Genomic DNA, 18,745 nt, shown 5'->3' on the forward strand with positions numbered 1-18,745 from the left:
TTTGAAACATGCAGTTTTCTGTTACAGTTCCTTTTGAAAGAAAGATGTTGGTCTCCCCCTTTTGGTTTTAAAGATTACTGCAAGGATTTTGTGTAACCTACTTTAAGTTGGCTGTTATGATGTGCTTGTTACACCTGCTTCGTTTATTTCTAAACCACTTCATACCAGTGACCAATAATGTTGAGTATTAAAGCACTAACTGTTTTATATTATTTGTACTTTTTAGACAATATTTTAAGTGATTCAAATCTTAATCCTGACCATTTACATTTACATTCGTTATTTATTCCTGAATATTGAGATAGAGATAGTGTTGAACATGTCTTGCTACTCATCTAAGGGCATAATCATTACATTATCCAAGCTGAAAGAAGACATATAATAGGTATAATATACCTAGTTCCCATAAAGGATCTGATCATGAATGTGAGGCCTTTCAACCTCAAATGGCAAATTTCCATTACATGTTCTGACAGGATACTTAATTGCCCATCGGATGGCCTACCTGTGTCCTACCTAGTTTCTAACCAAATGTCAGTAATAATTTACGCCCTTCAATCCACCAGCATGAAGCATCTCCCTTGACTATGAGTGATAAATTTCCATTATCACCACAGTATTAACCTAGTGAGCTGCACAAATCAACCATGACACTTACAACGAAGCAAGGTAGCTTCCTGCTGCTGATGTGCTGCCATGCTTTCTTTGGTGTTTTTTTAATCCTCAGGCTAATATACATTACATTGACACAATTTCATGTGGAAAATCTACTCTTCAGGGAATTGTCAATTATTAATAGACAGTATATTACATATACTGTACATACACTATAGAAACCTGACCTGAAGAACCAAAATATTTACAGTATTATTTAAGGTGACAAAAGATCCACAGCCTGGCTCAGACATAGATTAAGATCTATGATGATATATGGTACTGAACACTTGGGGGACATCTTAACAGGATTCTTGCGCTTGGCCTCAATTTCCAAAGCTACGATTTGTGACGAAAAGAATTGCACTGTGCTGTAGTGTATATGTGGCAATAATAATCGTCTTCTTCTTCTTCTTCTTCTTCTTCTTCTTCTTCTTCTTCTTCTTCTTCATATAAGGCTAATAATTACAACATACATAAATATAAGTATATAAAAATATATAAATATAATGCTTATTAATTATAATAAATCAAACTTTCAAGCTATTTCAATAAGTATGGTATAAATACAGTGAATGATGAAAATAAAAATGTAAATTACGTAATTAATTTAAAAGAAAGAAAATCATCTGTGCATTCAGGTTCAGAAGCAGTCAGTTGGTCATCATAGAATTCATCTGTGTGCTGTCTGATACAAGGTCACTTTTTTCCTTCATCATATTTGCTTCGTACTGAATGGAATGTGTGTGCGTACATACGTGCGTGTGTGTGTCTGTGTATGCTTTCGGTCATCTCATTAACACTTTCTGTAGATCAAACCATTCGGTCAGAAATGTAGACAGACAGACAGACAGACAGACAGACACACACACACACACACACACACACACACACACACACACACACACACACACACGCACAATGCTTCTACAATCTCTCAAGTGGCCATTGCTTTTGTCAGTTTGTTTGTTTGATCATTGCTGTCTGCTTGTGTCTGCAACGCTTCCAGTTCTGGGAATTCTAGTTATTGTGATTGCAACATTACAACAATGTCAGAACCTCTTATACTGTTTTATATGAAGGTTTGGAATCGGGGAACAGTATTTGGCTGTTTTTTTAGATTTGTTAATTTAATGTGTGTTATTTTTTTTCATCCTGCCACCTAGTCATTTATACCATGGTCAATATTTAGTTGTGCACAGCTGTGTTTTTTATACTTGTTGATTAAAACTACAACCCATGATTTATATTAACAGTGGCAAAAAGTTTACATTTATTGCATCTGCCAGATGCCATTATCCAGAGCAACTGAGCAATCATTTTTTATGCAACTGAGCAATGAAGGTTAAGGGCCTTGCTCAGGGGCCCAGCATTGGCAGCTTGGTGGACCTGGGATTTGAACTTGCAACTTTACTGGAGCACTCACTTTCCAATCAAGATTTCAACCACTATGCTACCACATGCATGAGTTTAAGTTAAACCAACACTCAGTTAATCAAGGAGAAATGCAGTGCATAATTGATCACTGAAAATATTTTTTCCACAGCAGCCTAAGTAGATAAGGGGATACTTATACTTTTCAGTATACTTTTGCAGTTAATGCTAATACACTATGCTAATTGCTAACTGACCATGAAATGGTGCTAAACCTAGAAGGTAGCTAGGATGAAGTGGCAGCATTATCTTAGTCTGTGGAACCAAGAAGTGTGGGGATAATGTAAATATTAATATATCTTGATATTAGCATTAGTCTTTTATTTACTTTAGAAAGCATTTGAATTTTAGAGATGGAGTTTGCTGATGAAGACAATTAATTGTCCACTGATAAGAATTTGTCTATTTTGTATCAGTCAGCCATTGAGTATCAGTATGTGCAGAACATGCATACAAATACTCAAGTATGTTTAATAGCATTTGAGCTACTGAGCAAGTGCTAACTAAATGTTACATAAATGCAGCTTAATTTTTGAAAAGAACACAAAGAGACTAAGAATAAAACAAGACCAACATAAGAACAAAAATGAATTTTAATATCCTTTGTATTGATGGAACTTTATCTCTATTTCTGTTTTGTTCACGCTCAGTCGGTGAGGCTAGAAACCTGATTCCCATGGACCCTAATGGCCTCTCAGACCCATACGTGAAGCTTAAACTGATACCTGACCCTAAGAACGAAACCAAACAGAAGACACGGACCATTCGCTCTTCTCTCAACCCCACATGGAATGAGTCCTTCTCCTTGTGAGTCTGATGTTTAGATTTGGATGTTGGAACACTGACAAAAATTATAAAATGTTGATTAAGGTATATATATATATACGTATATATATATATATATATATATATATATATATATATATATATATATATATATATATATATATATACGTATATATATATATATATATATATATATATATATATATATATATATATATATATATATATATATATACGTATATATATATATATATTGTGTGTGTGTGTTTGTGTGTGTGTTTAGTAAGCTAAAGGCTACAGATAAAGAACGCCGACTGTCAGTAGAGGTGTGGGACTGGGACAGAACCACCAGGAATGATTTCATGGGCTCCATGTCATTTGGTGTCTCAGAACTGTTCAAGGCACCACTCTGTGGCTGGTAAGTTTACTTTTCCATTTATATGATCTCACTTATTCTATTCTTCTGTGTTAACCTTGTGTGCTCAAAGGACCGGCAAAGGAAGCCACTATTGAACCCCTGATCAAGGCGTTCTTTATGTTCTTGTTGAGTTGAATGAAAGCATCTCCAAACTTGGGGATTTGATTCACACCTTCACCCAGTGTATGTGGAGATTGCATGTTCTCCCCCCTGTTTCAGGGGTTTTCTCAGGGTACTTTGGCTTTCTCCTTCAGTCCCATACCTTCTGATAGACTCCTGGATCCTCATGACCAAGATAGGGATGGATGGATGGATGGATGGATGGATGGATGGATGGATGGATGGATGGATGGATGGATGGATGGATGGATGGATGGATGGATGAATAGATGGATAATAAAACTACCACCTGCAATCTATAATAGATAAGCAGATCAGCTCTGTTTATCCATCAGCCTCCACTTGTGTCTCAACTGAAACTCAAACACCACAATGCTTTCACAGTTCCAATCGGTAGTATTTATTTCATCAGTTCACATAATAATTCTCATCACTTCTCTTACTTCTAGAACCAGCATTTGTGTGTTTCATCTGTAGATCTGATGCTTATAACTTGTGACATTTGAATAGGGCTCCTAAATAAAATCGGTCAACTGAATCATGGAATCCTGAATAATGAACATATCAACTGGATCAGGTGTATTTAAACTTTGATGGTCAGTACCTCCTCAGAACTTTAGATGGTTTGGATATAAAATAAATAGAATAAAGCAAATATGGCTATATCTATATCTAAATTTACTGTATACCAGTAATAAAAATGCAGTTCAATTACATAAAACTAAATGCCAACTTGGCATAAATCAGATAATGTTTCATCATCTAACATCATATTTTGTGTACTTTGTCAATAATAATAATAATATACTCAAACCTCAAATGTTGTGAGCATTTAATATTACTGCTGTTGTATTCTCATCAGTCAGATTTTAATAATAACACATAGCAAATGTTAAATATCGAGCTAACTAGCATTGACATGCTTAACGTATACACTGTAGCTTACTATATTACATATTAGGTTTTTAATCTACAACACTTTAGTTATCTCTTTTCTTAGTTGATATAATGTTTAACTTCATTACAACATGAACCATCATTGATAAACCTAGTAATTAACCGGGCATGCAGTCTATATTAATTAAATGGTAAATATTCAAATCAACCAACATTAGCTATTTGTTTCAGTGGATTTTTGTTGTTGTTGCATGTCTGTGCCAGTTCACAGTAAGCTTATTCAAATAAGTATAATGTTATTTTAATTGCATCACTGACCCTATAGAGAAATTGTGTAAGATTTTTCACTTTTATTGGATTTAATCATCTAAAGGAATATTTAAGCTCCTAGTCTCTCATGGGCCTTGACTATGACTTGGTTGCCATGACGACAGGAAGTGCAAAGAGGGGTTTAACTCTGCAAGTCATTATAAAAACAAGCCCTGCTTATCTCTGCAGCTTTTATACAAGATTGCTTGTAGGCCAAAAGGCTGCAACTTGGATATCTAGCAACAAGATATAATAATGAGATTAAAAAAAACACACACATCTTGGTGATGAATCTCTAAAGCTTTAATACTTCTTTCCTGTAATTAACCTGCCAGGTATTGAACCTTATATTTATAAAAGCATCTGCCTAAATCCTTAAGTCTTTCAATCATTTCATTTATTATATTTCAGGTAATATTATTATTAGTTGATTTTTCCAGCAACCCCCTTTTTTTAATTTATGATCTGCCCATAAGTTTGATCATGCTCAAATTTCTTTTCACAATTTATCTTTACTCCAGTTACTTACAGAATTTCTACAAAAAATTTAATTCTTATTCCAAAGCTGATGTTTTATTGTCAAACCACATTACACTTATTAACAAGGCAAAAAAATCTGACTTGCTTTGTTTCAGCAAAATTGCTGTAAGTATTTCCAAACGTCTGGTTTTTGATAGATGAATATGTGATAATATTGAAAGAGCAGAACGGAGTGTTATAACCATTCACCAGCTCATGATAGATTGAGCTTGATTGCCAATGATGCCTTAGCTATTCATAGTCTGGAGTGTAAGACTGCTTTGTTACTACTGCATGGTTTAGTTTTGTTGTACACACTGAAACATCTATATAACATCTCTGAAGCATTCATGTTTTCAGTTTTCACTAGATGAAACCACTTTTTCTACAGTAAGATTGTAAAGATTATTCTCTCTGTTGTGAGAATTTTTTTTTTCCAAAGTCTAAACCACTTAGCCACCATTTGGTCTAAGCACAATTTCCACCACTATCACTGCATCTCTGGCTTTAAGAGCATGTACAGTATTAAGCATATTACTTCATATTACATCTAGATTGTCTGAATGTTCCCTTATACTCAGTATGTTTGTTGAAACTGTTCAAGTTGGAGAAAATCTTGTATTGAATTTAGATTTATTTGAACCCTATTAAGCCACTTTACGCAATGTTGGTCTTCTAATCTACACCAGCAGTACACTTGCTTTCAGCATGAGTGTGGAGATGCTGAGATCAATTTACACACTTAAATGCAAACCAGGCTAAGGTTGTTTTACTCCGTCCAAAGTCTCAGGGTCTGGTGTTTATCCCAGTATAGCTTAGGAGTTACAAAGCTTTAATGCATCAGGCTTTAATACACCACTGCTTACTTTAATGCACCACTGTGTGTGCTTGTGGGGTTTCTGTGGAGGTTTCTGTGGAGCACAAGGTTTGTGTGTATGAGAGAGAGAGAGGGAGAGAGAGAGAGAGAGAGAGAGAGAGCTTGGAGTTCACAGTAACCTCAAGGTGAATGCAGTAGCAGGTAAAAAGCAGTTTTTAATTTTACAGTTTTCAGTGACAGAGAAAAATCATCTGATGAAGCGATATTAATAACAAAATCTTGTTTAATATGCAGCTGGACCATATTTTATTTGATGTACTTTTGTCTACATATGAGAGACAACAGAGCACCTGTGTTGTTTTGTAGCATTTTCTATGATGCTTAATTAAGTTGTAATTAGGAAACAATCTATAAAGAACAATAGAATCATAATGAATCCATGCATCATACTGAATTAGTACATAATTATACACTTTATGCAGAGTTTTTACTTCAGTGCAGGTTGTTATTTAATGACCCTACCATGTCAGTGGTACTTACATTTAACAGCAGTATAATAGCCAGTGTGCAAAGCATTTCATCTTATCTTACCTCTCTTTACAAAACAAATATTAAAGGTGCTTTATAATTACACACCGGCTAGTATTGTTCGGAAACTGAGCCACATGCTGTTATAATGAATAATAAATTAATTATAGTACTTAATGCTTATAATATAATAGTCACCTTAAGCTTGCTCATTAGGGATAAACACAAATAAATTTAAATATAAATCTAATATTAATCTTAAACTCTACTACTAAGTGCTACTATATTTCTTATGTTCTGTAAAGCTGCTTTGAATCAATTTCCTTTGATAAAAGCTCGATAAAAATAAAATAAAATTGAATAATATAAGAATAAGAATTTTTGGTCTGATGAAATTCTATGGACTGTCCATATTTCCATATTTTGGACTGAAGGAACTGATCCAGGGTGAAATTCTAGGTCCATAAGCTTCATATCTACAGTATATATATATAACTAAGTGCAGTTAGAATACAGTAGTAATGTTCTCTCTCTCTCTCTCTCTCTCTCTCTCTCTCTCTCTCTCTCTCTCTCTCTCTCTCTCTCTCTCTCTCTCTCTCTCTCTCTTTCTCTCTCTCTCTCTCTCTCTCTCACACACACACACACACACACACACACACACACACACACACACACACACACACACACACACACACACATACACACACACAGGTACAAGATGCTGAACCAGGAAGAAGGTGAATACTACAATGTGCCGATTCCAGAGGTGGATGATATTAACTTCGAACTCAGGCAGAAGTTTGAGGTGAGAGAATCTTTACTTCAAAATAAATAAGTCAGGGATTAGGCATTTGATCTTTTAACAGTTCTTTTCACATAATGTAAAGTATATTTCAATTGGAAGAGTATTTAGGGCTAATAATAAAGGGCAAATCCAAAACAGGATTGTTCTTGGTTAAAAAAAAAAGTCAGGTAGAAAAAGTGTTATATAAATTCATTTTCATCTAAACCATGACTACAAGTCAGTTAGCACAGAGTTTGGAAGTTGTTGTACATTCTGTATTTTATTATAACTACTGGTTGAAATAAGCAGTGCTTCATTTACCTTTTATTCTTCATTATTTTCCCATGAGAGTATGTCTTGAATCGTTTTTATCAGACAAACTGATCTTAATACAGCAGCATGGATGCATTTACATAACATTTCCAGCATTATCCAGATAAACTTAAATTTTTTTTTATCTCAATTTTATACAACTAAGCAATTGAGGGTTAAGGGCCTTGCTCAGGGGCCCTGCAGTGGCAGCTTGGTGGACGTGGGATTCGATTGGTGGTCCAGCACCTTAACTACTAAGCTACCACATCCCCAGTAAAGCTCTGTAAAATTTCTAATAAACATATAACAGATCCACTACAGGAGGTGCAGTAGAATTTATATGCATGAGTTAATTAAACAAATCCAGGGCAAACAATGCAAACGTAAATCAGAAAGTCGTGAACAGTTTCCAAAAAACTTTCTCGGCTAGCTCTACTAGTTTAAGATGATCCAGTCATATCCACTACTGAAGTAACTGACACTAAAAGACTGCAATGAATCAATGCAAGTTAGTCGTGCTTGTTGTGGCGGCTCAGTGGTTAGTGTGTTGTTACACATCAGAAGTCATGTGTTCAAATCTCCTCACTGATCATGTCTTTGAGCAAGAACCTTAACCTTCATCTGAGCTTTAAGTTGCTTTTTCTAATCAGCATCAACCTAATGATCAAGTGTATAGGATTATGTGTTATTTTGTTCTGTGTAAAATATTAGAATTCATTGTAAATATGTTTCACAGTTGGTTACTGGAAATGTTCCAGTACTTATAGCAGGTTTTCGAGGGCTGTTAAGTAACTTTTTTTTTTTTAATCATAATCTGTTTTCCTGCAGATGCCAAATTGCTAATCTACTTCTTAGGTCACCATGGCAACTGTAGAATTGGGAGGTTTGTTGCCGCAGGCATTGGCACAGTCGAGGCATCCAGTGCCAGTGTGACCTGAGTGGTCACTGCACATACTCACATGGTGTTGGCATTAGGCAGTGAGTGTTCCTGAAGAGTTTTACTGTTACAACATGGTTCTACATGTTCCTCTACTATATTCTCCTCAGTTCAACAATAAAGCACCCTATTTTCTGAAAGTGGTAGTGAATGTTAGTAACGTGGATACTAGGGGAACCAGCTGACTACATGATTGTAAGGTGAAACACGAGCAAGAATTAAACAAAAAAAAAAACAAAAAAACTGAAGAATGAAGAAACAGGATATATGAGTAATGATTTTCATACATTCGAGGAATGAAACACTTTCTATACAATGATGTCCAAAAGTCTGACATTATATACTGTACACCACATCTTTGTGTCATTAAAGGAGACGACATAAGAACAGCTGCAAAATTTTTGGCACCCTTGTGAATAATTTTCTACAAAATCTTTTAAAATTAAAGCACTGAGTTAATTCCCAGAGTTAATGCTTGCTGATACACCGAGAGCATGTCTCAGTGAACAATCACTCCACATCCTCAAGCATCCTAGGTTAAATATCTGTAGCTCTGTTTCATTTGACTTAGAACAGGAACAGGGTATATTATGCAGCAGATTTTGAAAATGCACCAAGCCCACTTTGTGTGTTGGACAAAACAGATAGATCTCTTTGCTATTAACAGTATATAAGAAACAAGGTTGGTTTGCCTAAGATGCTTTGTTTACAAAACGATCCACATACTCTAGTTCACCCATAAAACAATTAGACCATAACCGATCACCATTTATTTTTTTCATCTTGCATTCGCCTTTTCATCTTGGATTTGGTGCTTTTATCCTGTACTCAAACATTCCAGAGGAAATTGTAATATCTGCACTACTGCAGATGCTTTTTTCCCCCAGTGTTAATACACTGTTTCCGTGCTGAATGTGGCATCGACGTCCCTGAGGTGCCAGCACATCACTGAATACACTCGCATTACCATGGAAACAAGACCTGGCAAAGGATGTGTTAGCAACTTGTTGACAGATGAAGCACAGCCTAATTTTTTTTTTTAAATGTCATCAACTGCACAGCATTTATCATACATCTGTTACCAGCAAACTATCTCTTACATGCTGTATGAATTGGATTTGTTTACTGCATCTTCCAACTTAAATAAATAAATAAATAAATAAACAAACAAATAAATAAATAAACCTCAGCCCTGAAGAGGTTCTGCTGTGTTCATCTGAAATGCCAGTTCGTTTGGAAAGAGGAAATGTCCTGAAAGAGGATCTGTGTGGTAAAATGTTATATCCCAGGCCCCAGTGCTCTATTAAAGGACAAAAATATTTATATCACAGCTTGGGAACAGTAATAGTAATAAAGCAGTACCCTGCAAATATTCAGGATTCAAATGAAGTTTAAAAAAAATAAAATAAATTAAAATACAAAAGTTTAAATATATTCCTATCCTATTACTTATAGACCGCATTGTTATTTTAACTTTATTTTTATACATTTAAGTAAATTATAGCAAACAATAAAGTAAACATTTTTTGACAATGGCAGCGACCCAACAGATTGTAATATAGAGCAAAGGATATAGAAAGTTAACACAAGTTCCAATTTCCATTCTAATCACTTGAGTTTCAATGCATCAAGATACATAATAGACCAGTATGTTGTATAATGAATACAATTATGTATTTTCATATACAGTGTATAAAAAAATGGTCAAATTAAATGCATAATATCAGGAAACAACTGAAAAAAAAGCTGTAATTTTAAGTTCGTATGTAAACGTGATGTTCCATCTTTTGAACATAATCAAAAACCAAACAGCTTTAAGCACTTCAGATAATATGAACAGACACGATGTACACTGCATTCAAAAGGAATAAATAATCACTACTTGCTCCGTGTTTCTTTATCATTTTAGTTTAATTATTTATTTATTCATATCTGCTTGACTTTATTTCGGTGTAAGCACTCAGAAGGTACAAATGCATGTTCATGTTGCATTTTGACAACCACATGATGTATAAAAGACTCAATAACACTGGATGTGTTTCTGTAGGGTTCAAGTACATGCACCAAATACATCAATTCTATCCTAGCAAGTGTTTTGATCTACAAGAACTCTTAGATCTGCGACATCTCTACGCAGAGATATATATGCAGAGATGTAGGATATGCAAAGATATGTAGTGTTGTGGGGATTTTATTAGTTAGTAAATCAGTTCATTTGTTTCTTAAGGTTTTTTCTACGGAAGCCAAAAAGACACATTGAAACATGTGAACTGCGAGTTACCTTTCTAATAAATACATATGATATTGAAACAGCAGGCCATATTTGACCTGAAGTCCTTAGCTTTGACTCCTGTTGTTTTCTGCCAGTTTTAACCTCCCAGCATGGAACAAATCTGCGGTCAGCAAAGTACAGCAAATACAGAAAATTAAGGTCTGCCTGAATAGCCCATCAGTCGCTAGCCCGGGATTTACAGTCGGACTGTCACGGTCGGAAACTATCAGCGATTATACTGTAGTTAATCGCTGATAGTTTCCGACCGTGACAGTTTTACATTTCTAGCTTTGATAACCGTTCCTGCGTAGGCATTGGACTTATGATAAATAAACAACCAGAACATTTTCCCAGTCTTAAGCATTTGAAAGGGTATTCACTAAGGTATGATCTAATCCTTTTCTCATAGACAGTCTGTTGGCTTTGGCTTCCCTTTGTCTCTTTCTGTGTGCCTACTTGTTTTTTAGTCCCTGTTGGGTCCTGCAAGTTAACAAGGATGTACAGTATAGACTAACATTGCAGTTTTTCTCCTCTTTTATAGGCCTGTCAGCTAAATATCCACTTCCTAAAGGTAGCTCTTTCTGTTCTCTGCTTGCTCCCTCATCCCTGCGAACTTCACCCTCTCTTTTTTTCCTCTCTGATTTTTTTGTTTGTGGCTGTGGTCACTACAGAGAAATCAGATTTACTAACAATGGTGCAATCATTGATTTCTTTTACAGGGTTTGCCATGCATGTACAAACACACTCATATGAACTCGAACACACAGACATTCTGATTTACTTTCACTGTCTTTTATTACACACGTGTACTCACACACACACACACACATGCGCACACACATGCGATTGTTAGTAAAGAGGCAGTCCACGGATGCTCAAAGGGAAGGTATATTACTGTGTAATATACCGTGTGCGTAAGTGGTCTGCAGCATGCTTTCTATAGAAATCACTCACTGCACTCAACTAAAGCATGCCTCCATGTGCATGCACAAGCACTACAATATTTCTGCCCTTTTTCCCCCACCCACAGTCCTATAATTAATAAAAACCTCTTTGTAACGAATACACAACTGCAATGCTGTTTGAAGTTTGCATGCTTACGGAAAGTGCACTTACACGAGAACAACACTAGAGGGCAGGACATGTTTTTAGTATGAATCTTTTAACCAGCCAAGTGGACTGTATGCTACTATTCCTTCTAACTGACATATATCTTATATATTTTTATCTGCTAAAATGTGTGACTAGTGTAAATGTTTCATTTACTTGTGGATACAGATCACTCACAGAATTACATTACAATGCTTCAGTGACTGAATTTTTCTCATCACAGTGCATCTGCAGTTTGTCCCATGAGCACTGAGTGTGGCGGAAATACTCCCTGAATGAAACACCACTCCATAGCATGAAAAATAATACATTAAGGCAGGAAAGCTCTTTAGCTTCAAGCTTTAGCTACACAAATTCTATATTTGCATAAATAAAATTAATAGCTAATTTCCTGTTCTAGCCTGTCCTGTAAAGTATAAATATGCTACAACTTAATAATACTGTACTTACATAATAAGCCTTTAAAACACATTCACTGTTACACTGTAAATATATATATATATATATATATATATATATATATATATATATATATATATATATATATATATATACAATCAACAATCAATATCTAGCATTTATTTAAGTGCTTTAAACTGTAAAACATCGGGTATAAAACAAGCACGTAGTCTGAATACAAAATAGAATGTTGGTTTGAAGACGTGACTTTACCAATGAGTCACAACAACAAACTCAACCATCTCTCAGTAAGTCAGGGCAATCTTTCAGTGATATTTGTATTCAGAAGCAGTAGACATTGTATCAGTGTGCACTATTAGAGCAAGTTGTGGCGAGTCAGTGATTAAGGCTTTGAGTTACAGCTCAGAAAGTGTTCAAATCCCAAAACAGCCAAGTTTGAGTACTAATGCACGATACTTCAGCTCAGATCTACCCACTGGATTATCTGTTAATTTATACCTTGTAAGATATTACAGTACTTTAGTATAAATATATTTTACAAATCAGGTTGCCAGTAATTTTCTTTTAAACTTTTCACACTTGTTTTGTTTTACAGTGTACAGTCTAGTATTCTTTATGTAGATGGACAAGACAAATACAGTCATATAAATAATTTAGAAGTTAGTTCTGGCTGCAAAATTTTGCATATTATGCTTTTTTTTTAGTATGAGTGTATTTCATATCACAGTTTTAGGGGAATGTTATCACAGAGTACACAAATACTGCAACTATAACAACTTTATGCAATAATTTCTAATATTGTAACATTATGACCAAAAGCTATGTTTTACATATAACTGCAAATGTTGCTGTTAAATTTTATCAATTTCAGTATTTAATCATTTATACCAACTTGGAACTTGCGTGTACTATTTTGCAGTGTTGAAACTGCTAGAAGCTTGCAATGCATTATGGACATAGGCACAGTCCATCAGTCACTCAGACAACATCAGAAGAACACATAATCTGTTGGCTAATTTCTTAACATTATTTTCTACTAATAATGATTGGCAGTGGTGGCTCAAGTGTTTAAGGCTCTAGGTTATTGATTGGCGGCTCTGGGTTCAAGCCCCAGCACTGCCAAGCTGCAACTGTCGGGTCCCTGAGCAAGGCCCTTAATCCTTTCTTCTTCAGGGGTGCTGTATTGTAGCTGCCCCTGCACTCCAATTCCACTGTTCCAATTAGTAAACATCTGTGAAAACCATCTGCAAAATGATCTGATCTAGGAGATTTAATGGTTCATGTATAAAAACCCAGGGCAAATTTATTACGACCTAGATTTTTTTTTATGATCAGTTTTGCCACAGTATTTAATAAGTGCTTGGTTCAATCTGCTTAAATACTTTTCTGAGTCTACATCCTAACTGCAGTCTGCCAGTAGATGACCCCAGTATACACTGATCAGCCATAGCATTAAGGTTCCCTTTATTCCACCAAAACAGAAAACAGCTCTAATCCATCAAGGCATGGACTCCACAAGACCTCTGAAGGTATGCAGAATTATCTGGCACCAAGATGTTAGCAGAAGATCTTTTGCAAGGTTGGATCTCCATGGATCAGACCTTTTTGTTCAGCACATCCTACAGATGTTTGATCAGATTGAGAACTTGGGAGTAAAATTGGGAGTGAAATGTCTGCCCCTGAACACTTGTCAATATTCCTCAAGCCATAATTATAACATTTCTGCAGTGTGCCAAAAGTAACATTCACACAAATGCCAGGACAAATGGATTCCCAGCAGGACATTGTGGTGCCATCTCTTCCCCCGGTAAGGGATGCAAATGCACCCAGGTGTCCACATGATGTATAAGTAAATGTGATTCATCATACCAGGCCTTGTTCTTTTACTGGTATTTAGTCCAGTTTGATGCTGGATGGATAGGGAACCCAGGGCTGTGTTCTCTCCCCACTGCTCTTCTCCCTGTACACAAATGACTGCACCTCTAATGACCCCTCTGTCAAGCTCCTGAAGTTTGCAGACGACACCACACTGATCGGCCTCATCCAGAACGGTGACGAGTCTGCTTACAGACTTGAGTTTGAGTGGCTGGCTGTCTGGTGCAGCCTTAACAACCTGGAGCTGAACACACTCAAGACAGTGGAATTGATAGTGGACTTCAGGAGAAACCCCCTGCTCTTCCCCCACTAACCATCATGGACAGCATTGTCACAGCAGTGGAGTCATTCAGATTCCTGGGAAACACAATCTCCCAGGACCTGAAGTGGGACATTCACATTGACTCCATTGTGGAAAAAGGCTCAGCAGAGGTTGTACTTCCTTCGTCAGCTGAAGAAGTTCAACCTGCCACAGGATCTGCTGAAACAGTTTTACACTGCCATCACTGAATCCATCCTCTGCACCTCAGTAACTGTTTGGTTCAGCTCAGCCACCAAATTCGACCTCAGGAGACTACAGAGGAAAGTCCGGACTGCTGAGCGAATCATTGGCACAACTCTCCCCACTCTCCAAGACCTGTACTCCTCCAGAGTGAGCAAAAGGGCAAAGTCAATCACTCTGGACCCCTCACATCCAGCACACTCACTCTTTGAACTGCTGCCATCTGGTCGACGCTACAGAGCCCTGAGCTCCAGAACAACCAGACATAGGAACAGTTTCTTCCTTCAAGCAATCCATCTGATGAACTATTAACACCATGGAACACACACCTAATATTTGTACTACAGTATGTATACCTCGAATGCACATTGCATATACTTGCACTCTGTACATACATGCATACATATTGTCTAAATGTTTAACGTTTACTTCAACTGCACATTTCTCACACTTGCAAATTTGTACATACAATTTGTCTATATTTGTATATGTATATTTCATATGTATATTTAAACTGCACATTTCACACATGTAAATGTGTACATACAATTTCATCTATACTGTATATGTCATTCTGTTACACTGTGGAGCTTCTGGCACTAAAACAAATTCCTCGCATGTCAAAACATGCCTGGCAATAAATTCTGATTCTGATTCTGATTCTGATTCTGATCAGCATGGGCACTCTTACTGCTCTGTAGCTACGCAGCCAAATACACAGCAAAGTGTGATGCAGTGTGTGTTCTGAAACCTTTCTGCCCTAGACAGCATTGCCTTTTCAGCAGTTTGTGCTACAGTAGCTCTGTAGGATCTGACCAGATTACCAGACTATCCATCTCTCTTCATGTGCATCAATAAGCCTTGGGAAGCCATGAACCTGTCGGTTCACCTGTTCACCTACCTTGGATTACATTTGGTATGTACTGTACTAACCACTGCAAACGGTGAACCACTGCACACGGTGAACCACTGCACTCCATCACATTACGGCTTCCAGCACATCACCTTTGAGAACTTTCTGCAAAATATATCTCACTTGTTGAAACATGCCATTATACCAAAAAATCCATATTATTCACTTCACCTGTCAGTAATTTTAATGTTATGGCTGATCAGTGTACTGTATAGAAAGGACAGAGAAATCAAAAGATGTTGTAAAGCATAAAGACTGTGGGTGTCATTTCACCAGTTTCACACTCCTTTGTTGGCAAAGCCATGTATAGCTGTGAACAGGAAGAAGAAGTGAGAAGGGGAAAATTAATGAAAGAAAGGGAATAATCTTGTGTTAGGAGATGGAGGGTGTAATTGGAGGTTGTGAAAGGGGCTAATTAACATTGTCAGGAGGAAGAGATAAAAACCCATGGCCTTGGCTGAATGCACAATATACTGTAATACAACACAAATTTTTGATATCATATGAATCGTATTAAAGCATCCTTCTCATTCCTTCTTTGTGATTCCGTATTTCATTTTCTTGCATCCTTCACAATTCTCAAATTATATAGTCCTTCACAAATCTGGGGATGCAGGAAGGACTATATGAATAAGATAAGAACAAAGGAACGAACGGCTGTATTTGTTCTTTAAAGTGATGTAGCGTATTAATGACCAACTGTGTGGCCTGTCACTGACTTTAACAACAGCAACAACAACTTTAACAACAGCTACAAGCACAGAAGGCCTTATTTGGGATCCACTTCTATCAGCCAAGAACAGAACTTTGAGGCTAGAGTGGGCAAGGATCCCTAAACAGGACTGTTGAAGATTGGAAAATGACTGAATGTTTATGAATAATTACCCATGTTATCATTTTTGTGTAGAGTCAATTGAGTTTTTATTGTCATCCTGTAATCACATATACCCAGGGTTGAGTCTTCCTAACTATGGTATTACATACAAGACAACAATTTATTAGTTTTTTTTATTTACCACACGAATAATCCCACATGTAAAAATATGAGGGTTTAACCCCTAAATATATTTCGCTGTAAGGCTTTACAAGCTATGGTCTGTTTAGTCTGTGTCAGGTAAGAGCTATTCTATGATTGGGTGAAATACAGTTGTGTGTATGCTCATTAAAGTCTTCTGATTTTTTATAGAAAGCAAAGATGGGCCCGGGCAAGAAAGTGATCACACCGTCAAACCACCGGCGCTTCAGTTTTCCCTCCAGCAACTTGGACAGAGTTCGACTCAACGATTTCCACTTCCTGGCACTTCTAGGAAAGGGCAGCTTTGGCAAGGTCAGCCCTGATGTCCAAACCTGCATTTAAACGCTCAGTCAGTTTATTGGTTGCAATCTGGGGACAGTTAAGCAAATGACATTATCCTGACTTCCCTACCTCATCTTAACTAAGAATTAACTAATGAAACCTAGTATATATTAGCATAGAGTTGTGAACTTTCATACCTCAGCTTAGAATGAATCATTTGAAAGAAGAGTTGGTTAACAAAGAACAAAGTATATTATACTAACTTCTCTACCTTATGTTAACCAAGAATTAATTAATGAAACCTGAGCTGCTCTTACATAACTCAGCTAAGAATAAATCTTTAACTTAAAATTGGTATGGTTAGCAAAGGCTAAATGAGATCATTGTATTTGTCCTGCTAGTTTTTAGTGTACTGTATATTAACCATGTTAGCATAGTAGCACATAGTTTTGTGACTGTACATGGGTTTGGTGGTGTACCATGGTGAGGAAATCTGAAATATATTTCTTGTTATTGTTACACTAGTAGTGATAATTACACCACATAATAAGTTTTCCCAGGGTTGAAACATGTAGCAGACTAATTTACCAAACCAATTATATAGAATTAATGAATTAATCAGGTAAAAAAAAAGTAAATGTTTATTTTAAATTACAGTGCTTGTACTGCTCCTATGGTGTTATACTGTATGTACAATTATTATGTGTGCCATATACAAACTGACTGAAAACAGATATTTATTGTGATTTTTGAATAGCGCAATATGGTTTCATATGGTTCAATATGGTTTCATATGGTTATTCATGGTTTCATATAACACTTATGATTACAGATAATAAAAGGTAGAGCTGGTCCTTCTCTATTTCTAAACATCTTCTTTTAAGTGTCTAATGGAGTCTGTGCTCTTCATGCAGGTAATGCTGGCAGAGATGAAGTCCACGGAGGAGCTGTACGCAATCAAGATCTTGAAGAAGGATGTGGTGATCCAGGACGATGATGTGGAGTGTACTATGGTTGAAAAGAGGGTGCTGGCACTGAGGGACAAGCCACCGTTCCTCACCCAGCTCCACTCATGCTTTCAGACCGTGGTAAGAGATGGAGTGAGAGAAAACAGTCAAGGGAAGAGGAGGCAGAGGAGACTGTTTTACAGGAATATTCACAAATGCTAACGCATCTTTTTTGGGAAAGTACAATACTGAGTACATTGGCCGGCACTTATAAAAAGTGCCTTTTAAGTCTTTGAACACACACATACATCGTGTAAATGTATTTCTATGCTTCTGGAAGATTTGAATATTTGCAAGAGCTTCTTGCTTGCAGTACCTTACATGATTTTTATTATATTTGTACTTTTGTCATGAACAAACACAGGGGAAAATGAATCTTCATAATATGCAATTGTAGACATGATTTCCCCCTCATCTTCTATGCAAAAGAATCAAAATCAAATATAAAATCAAACAGTAAGCATCAGTATAAAGTTTAAAAGTGATTACACTATGAATCGAGCTTTCTTAATGTGGGAGACATTGGGGATATGTGGATACACCTACATTTTATTTGTAACTTATTCAAATCTTTTATTGATTTACGCTGTATTATTTCCCACACAGAAAAAAATGCATCATTGGCACTCAGATATACGTGTGGGTTTTTTTGTTGTTGTTTTTTTCATGCCCCCCCTCCCCCCAAGCGCTTTCTAGCCTTAAATATGTATTCTAGTTCAGTACATCCAATAGGTTATTTCTGAAGATATTTCTCCATAGGTCAATGTGTGAATCTATAAGGACATTGGTGTGTGGGATTTCAGGGCATCGGAGTTACAACAGAGCATGCTCAAT

General features: G+C 36.4%; 1 protein-coding gene across 3 annotated transcripts in view; it reads left to right on the forward strand.

Annotated features, from left to right (window-relative positions):
• Positions 1 to 18,745, forward strand: part of prkcab (protein kinase C, alpha, b) — a 135,870-nt gene that overhangs the window by 104,038 nt on the left and 13,087 nt on the right. For 2 of the 3 annotated variants that reach the window (XM_027141365.2, XM_047800771.1), the window contains 6 exons: positions 2,739 to 2,895; positions 3,158 to 3,292; positions 7,194 to 7,287; positions 11,329 to 11,358; positions 16,794 to 16,934; positions 17,819 to 17,992. In XM_027141365.2, coding sequence (XP_026997166.1) covers positions 2,739 to 2,895; positions 3,158 to 3,292; positions 7,194 to 7,287; positions 11,329 to 11,358; positions 16,794 to 16,934; positions 17,819 to 17,992 — 731 coding nt within the window. The remainder of the gene's footprint in view (positions 1 to 2,738; positions 2,896 to 3,157; positions 3,293 to 7,193; positions 7,288 to 11,328; positions 11,359 to 16,793; positions 16,935 to 17,818; positions 17,993 to 18,745) is intronic. The other variant, XM_027141366.2, reaches the window with a different exon arrangement.

The sequence above is a fragment of the Tachysurus fulvidraco genome, chromosome 15 (genome assembly GCF_022655615.1).
Source record: "Tachysurus fulvidraco isolate hzauxx_2018 chromosome 15, HZAU_PFXX_2.0, whole genome shotgun sequence".
Taxonomy (NCBI): Eukaryota; Metazoa; Chordata; class Actinopteri; order Siluriformes; family Bagridae; genus Tachysurus; species Tachysurus fulvidraco.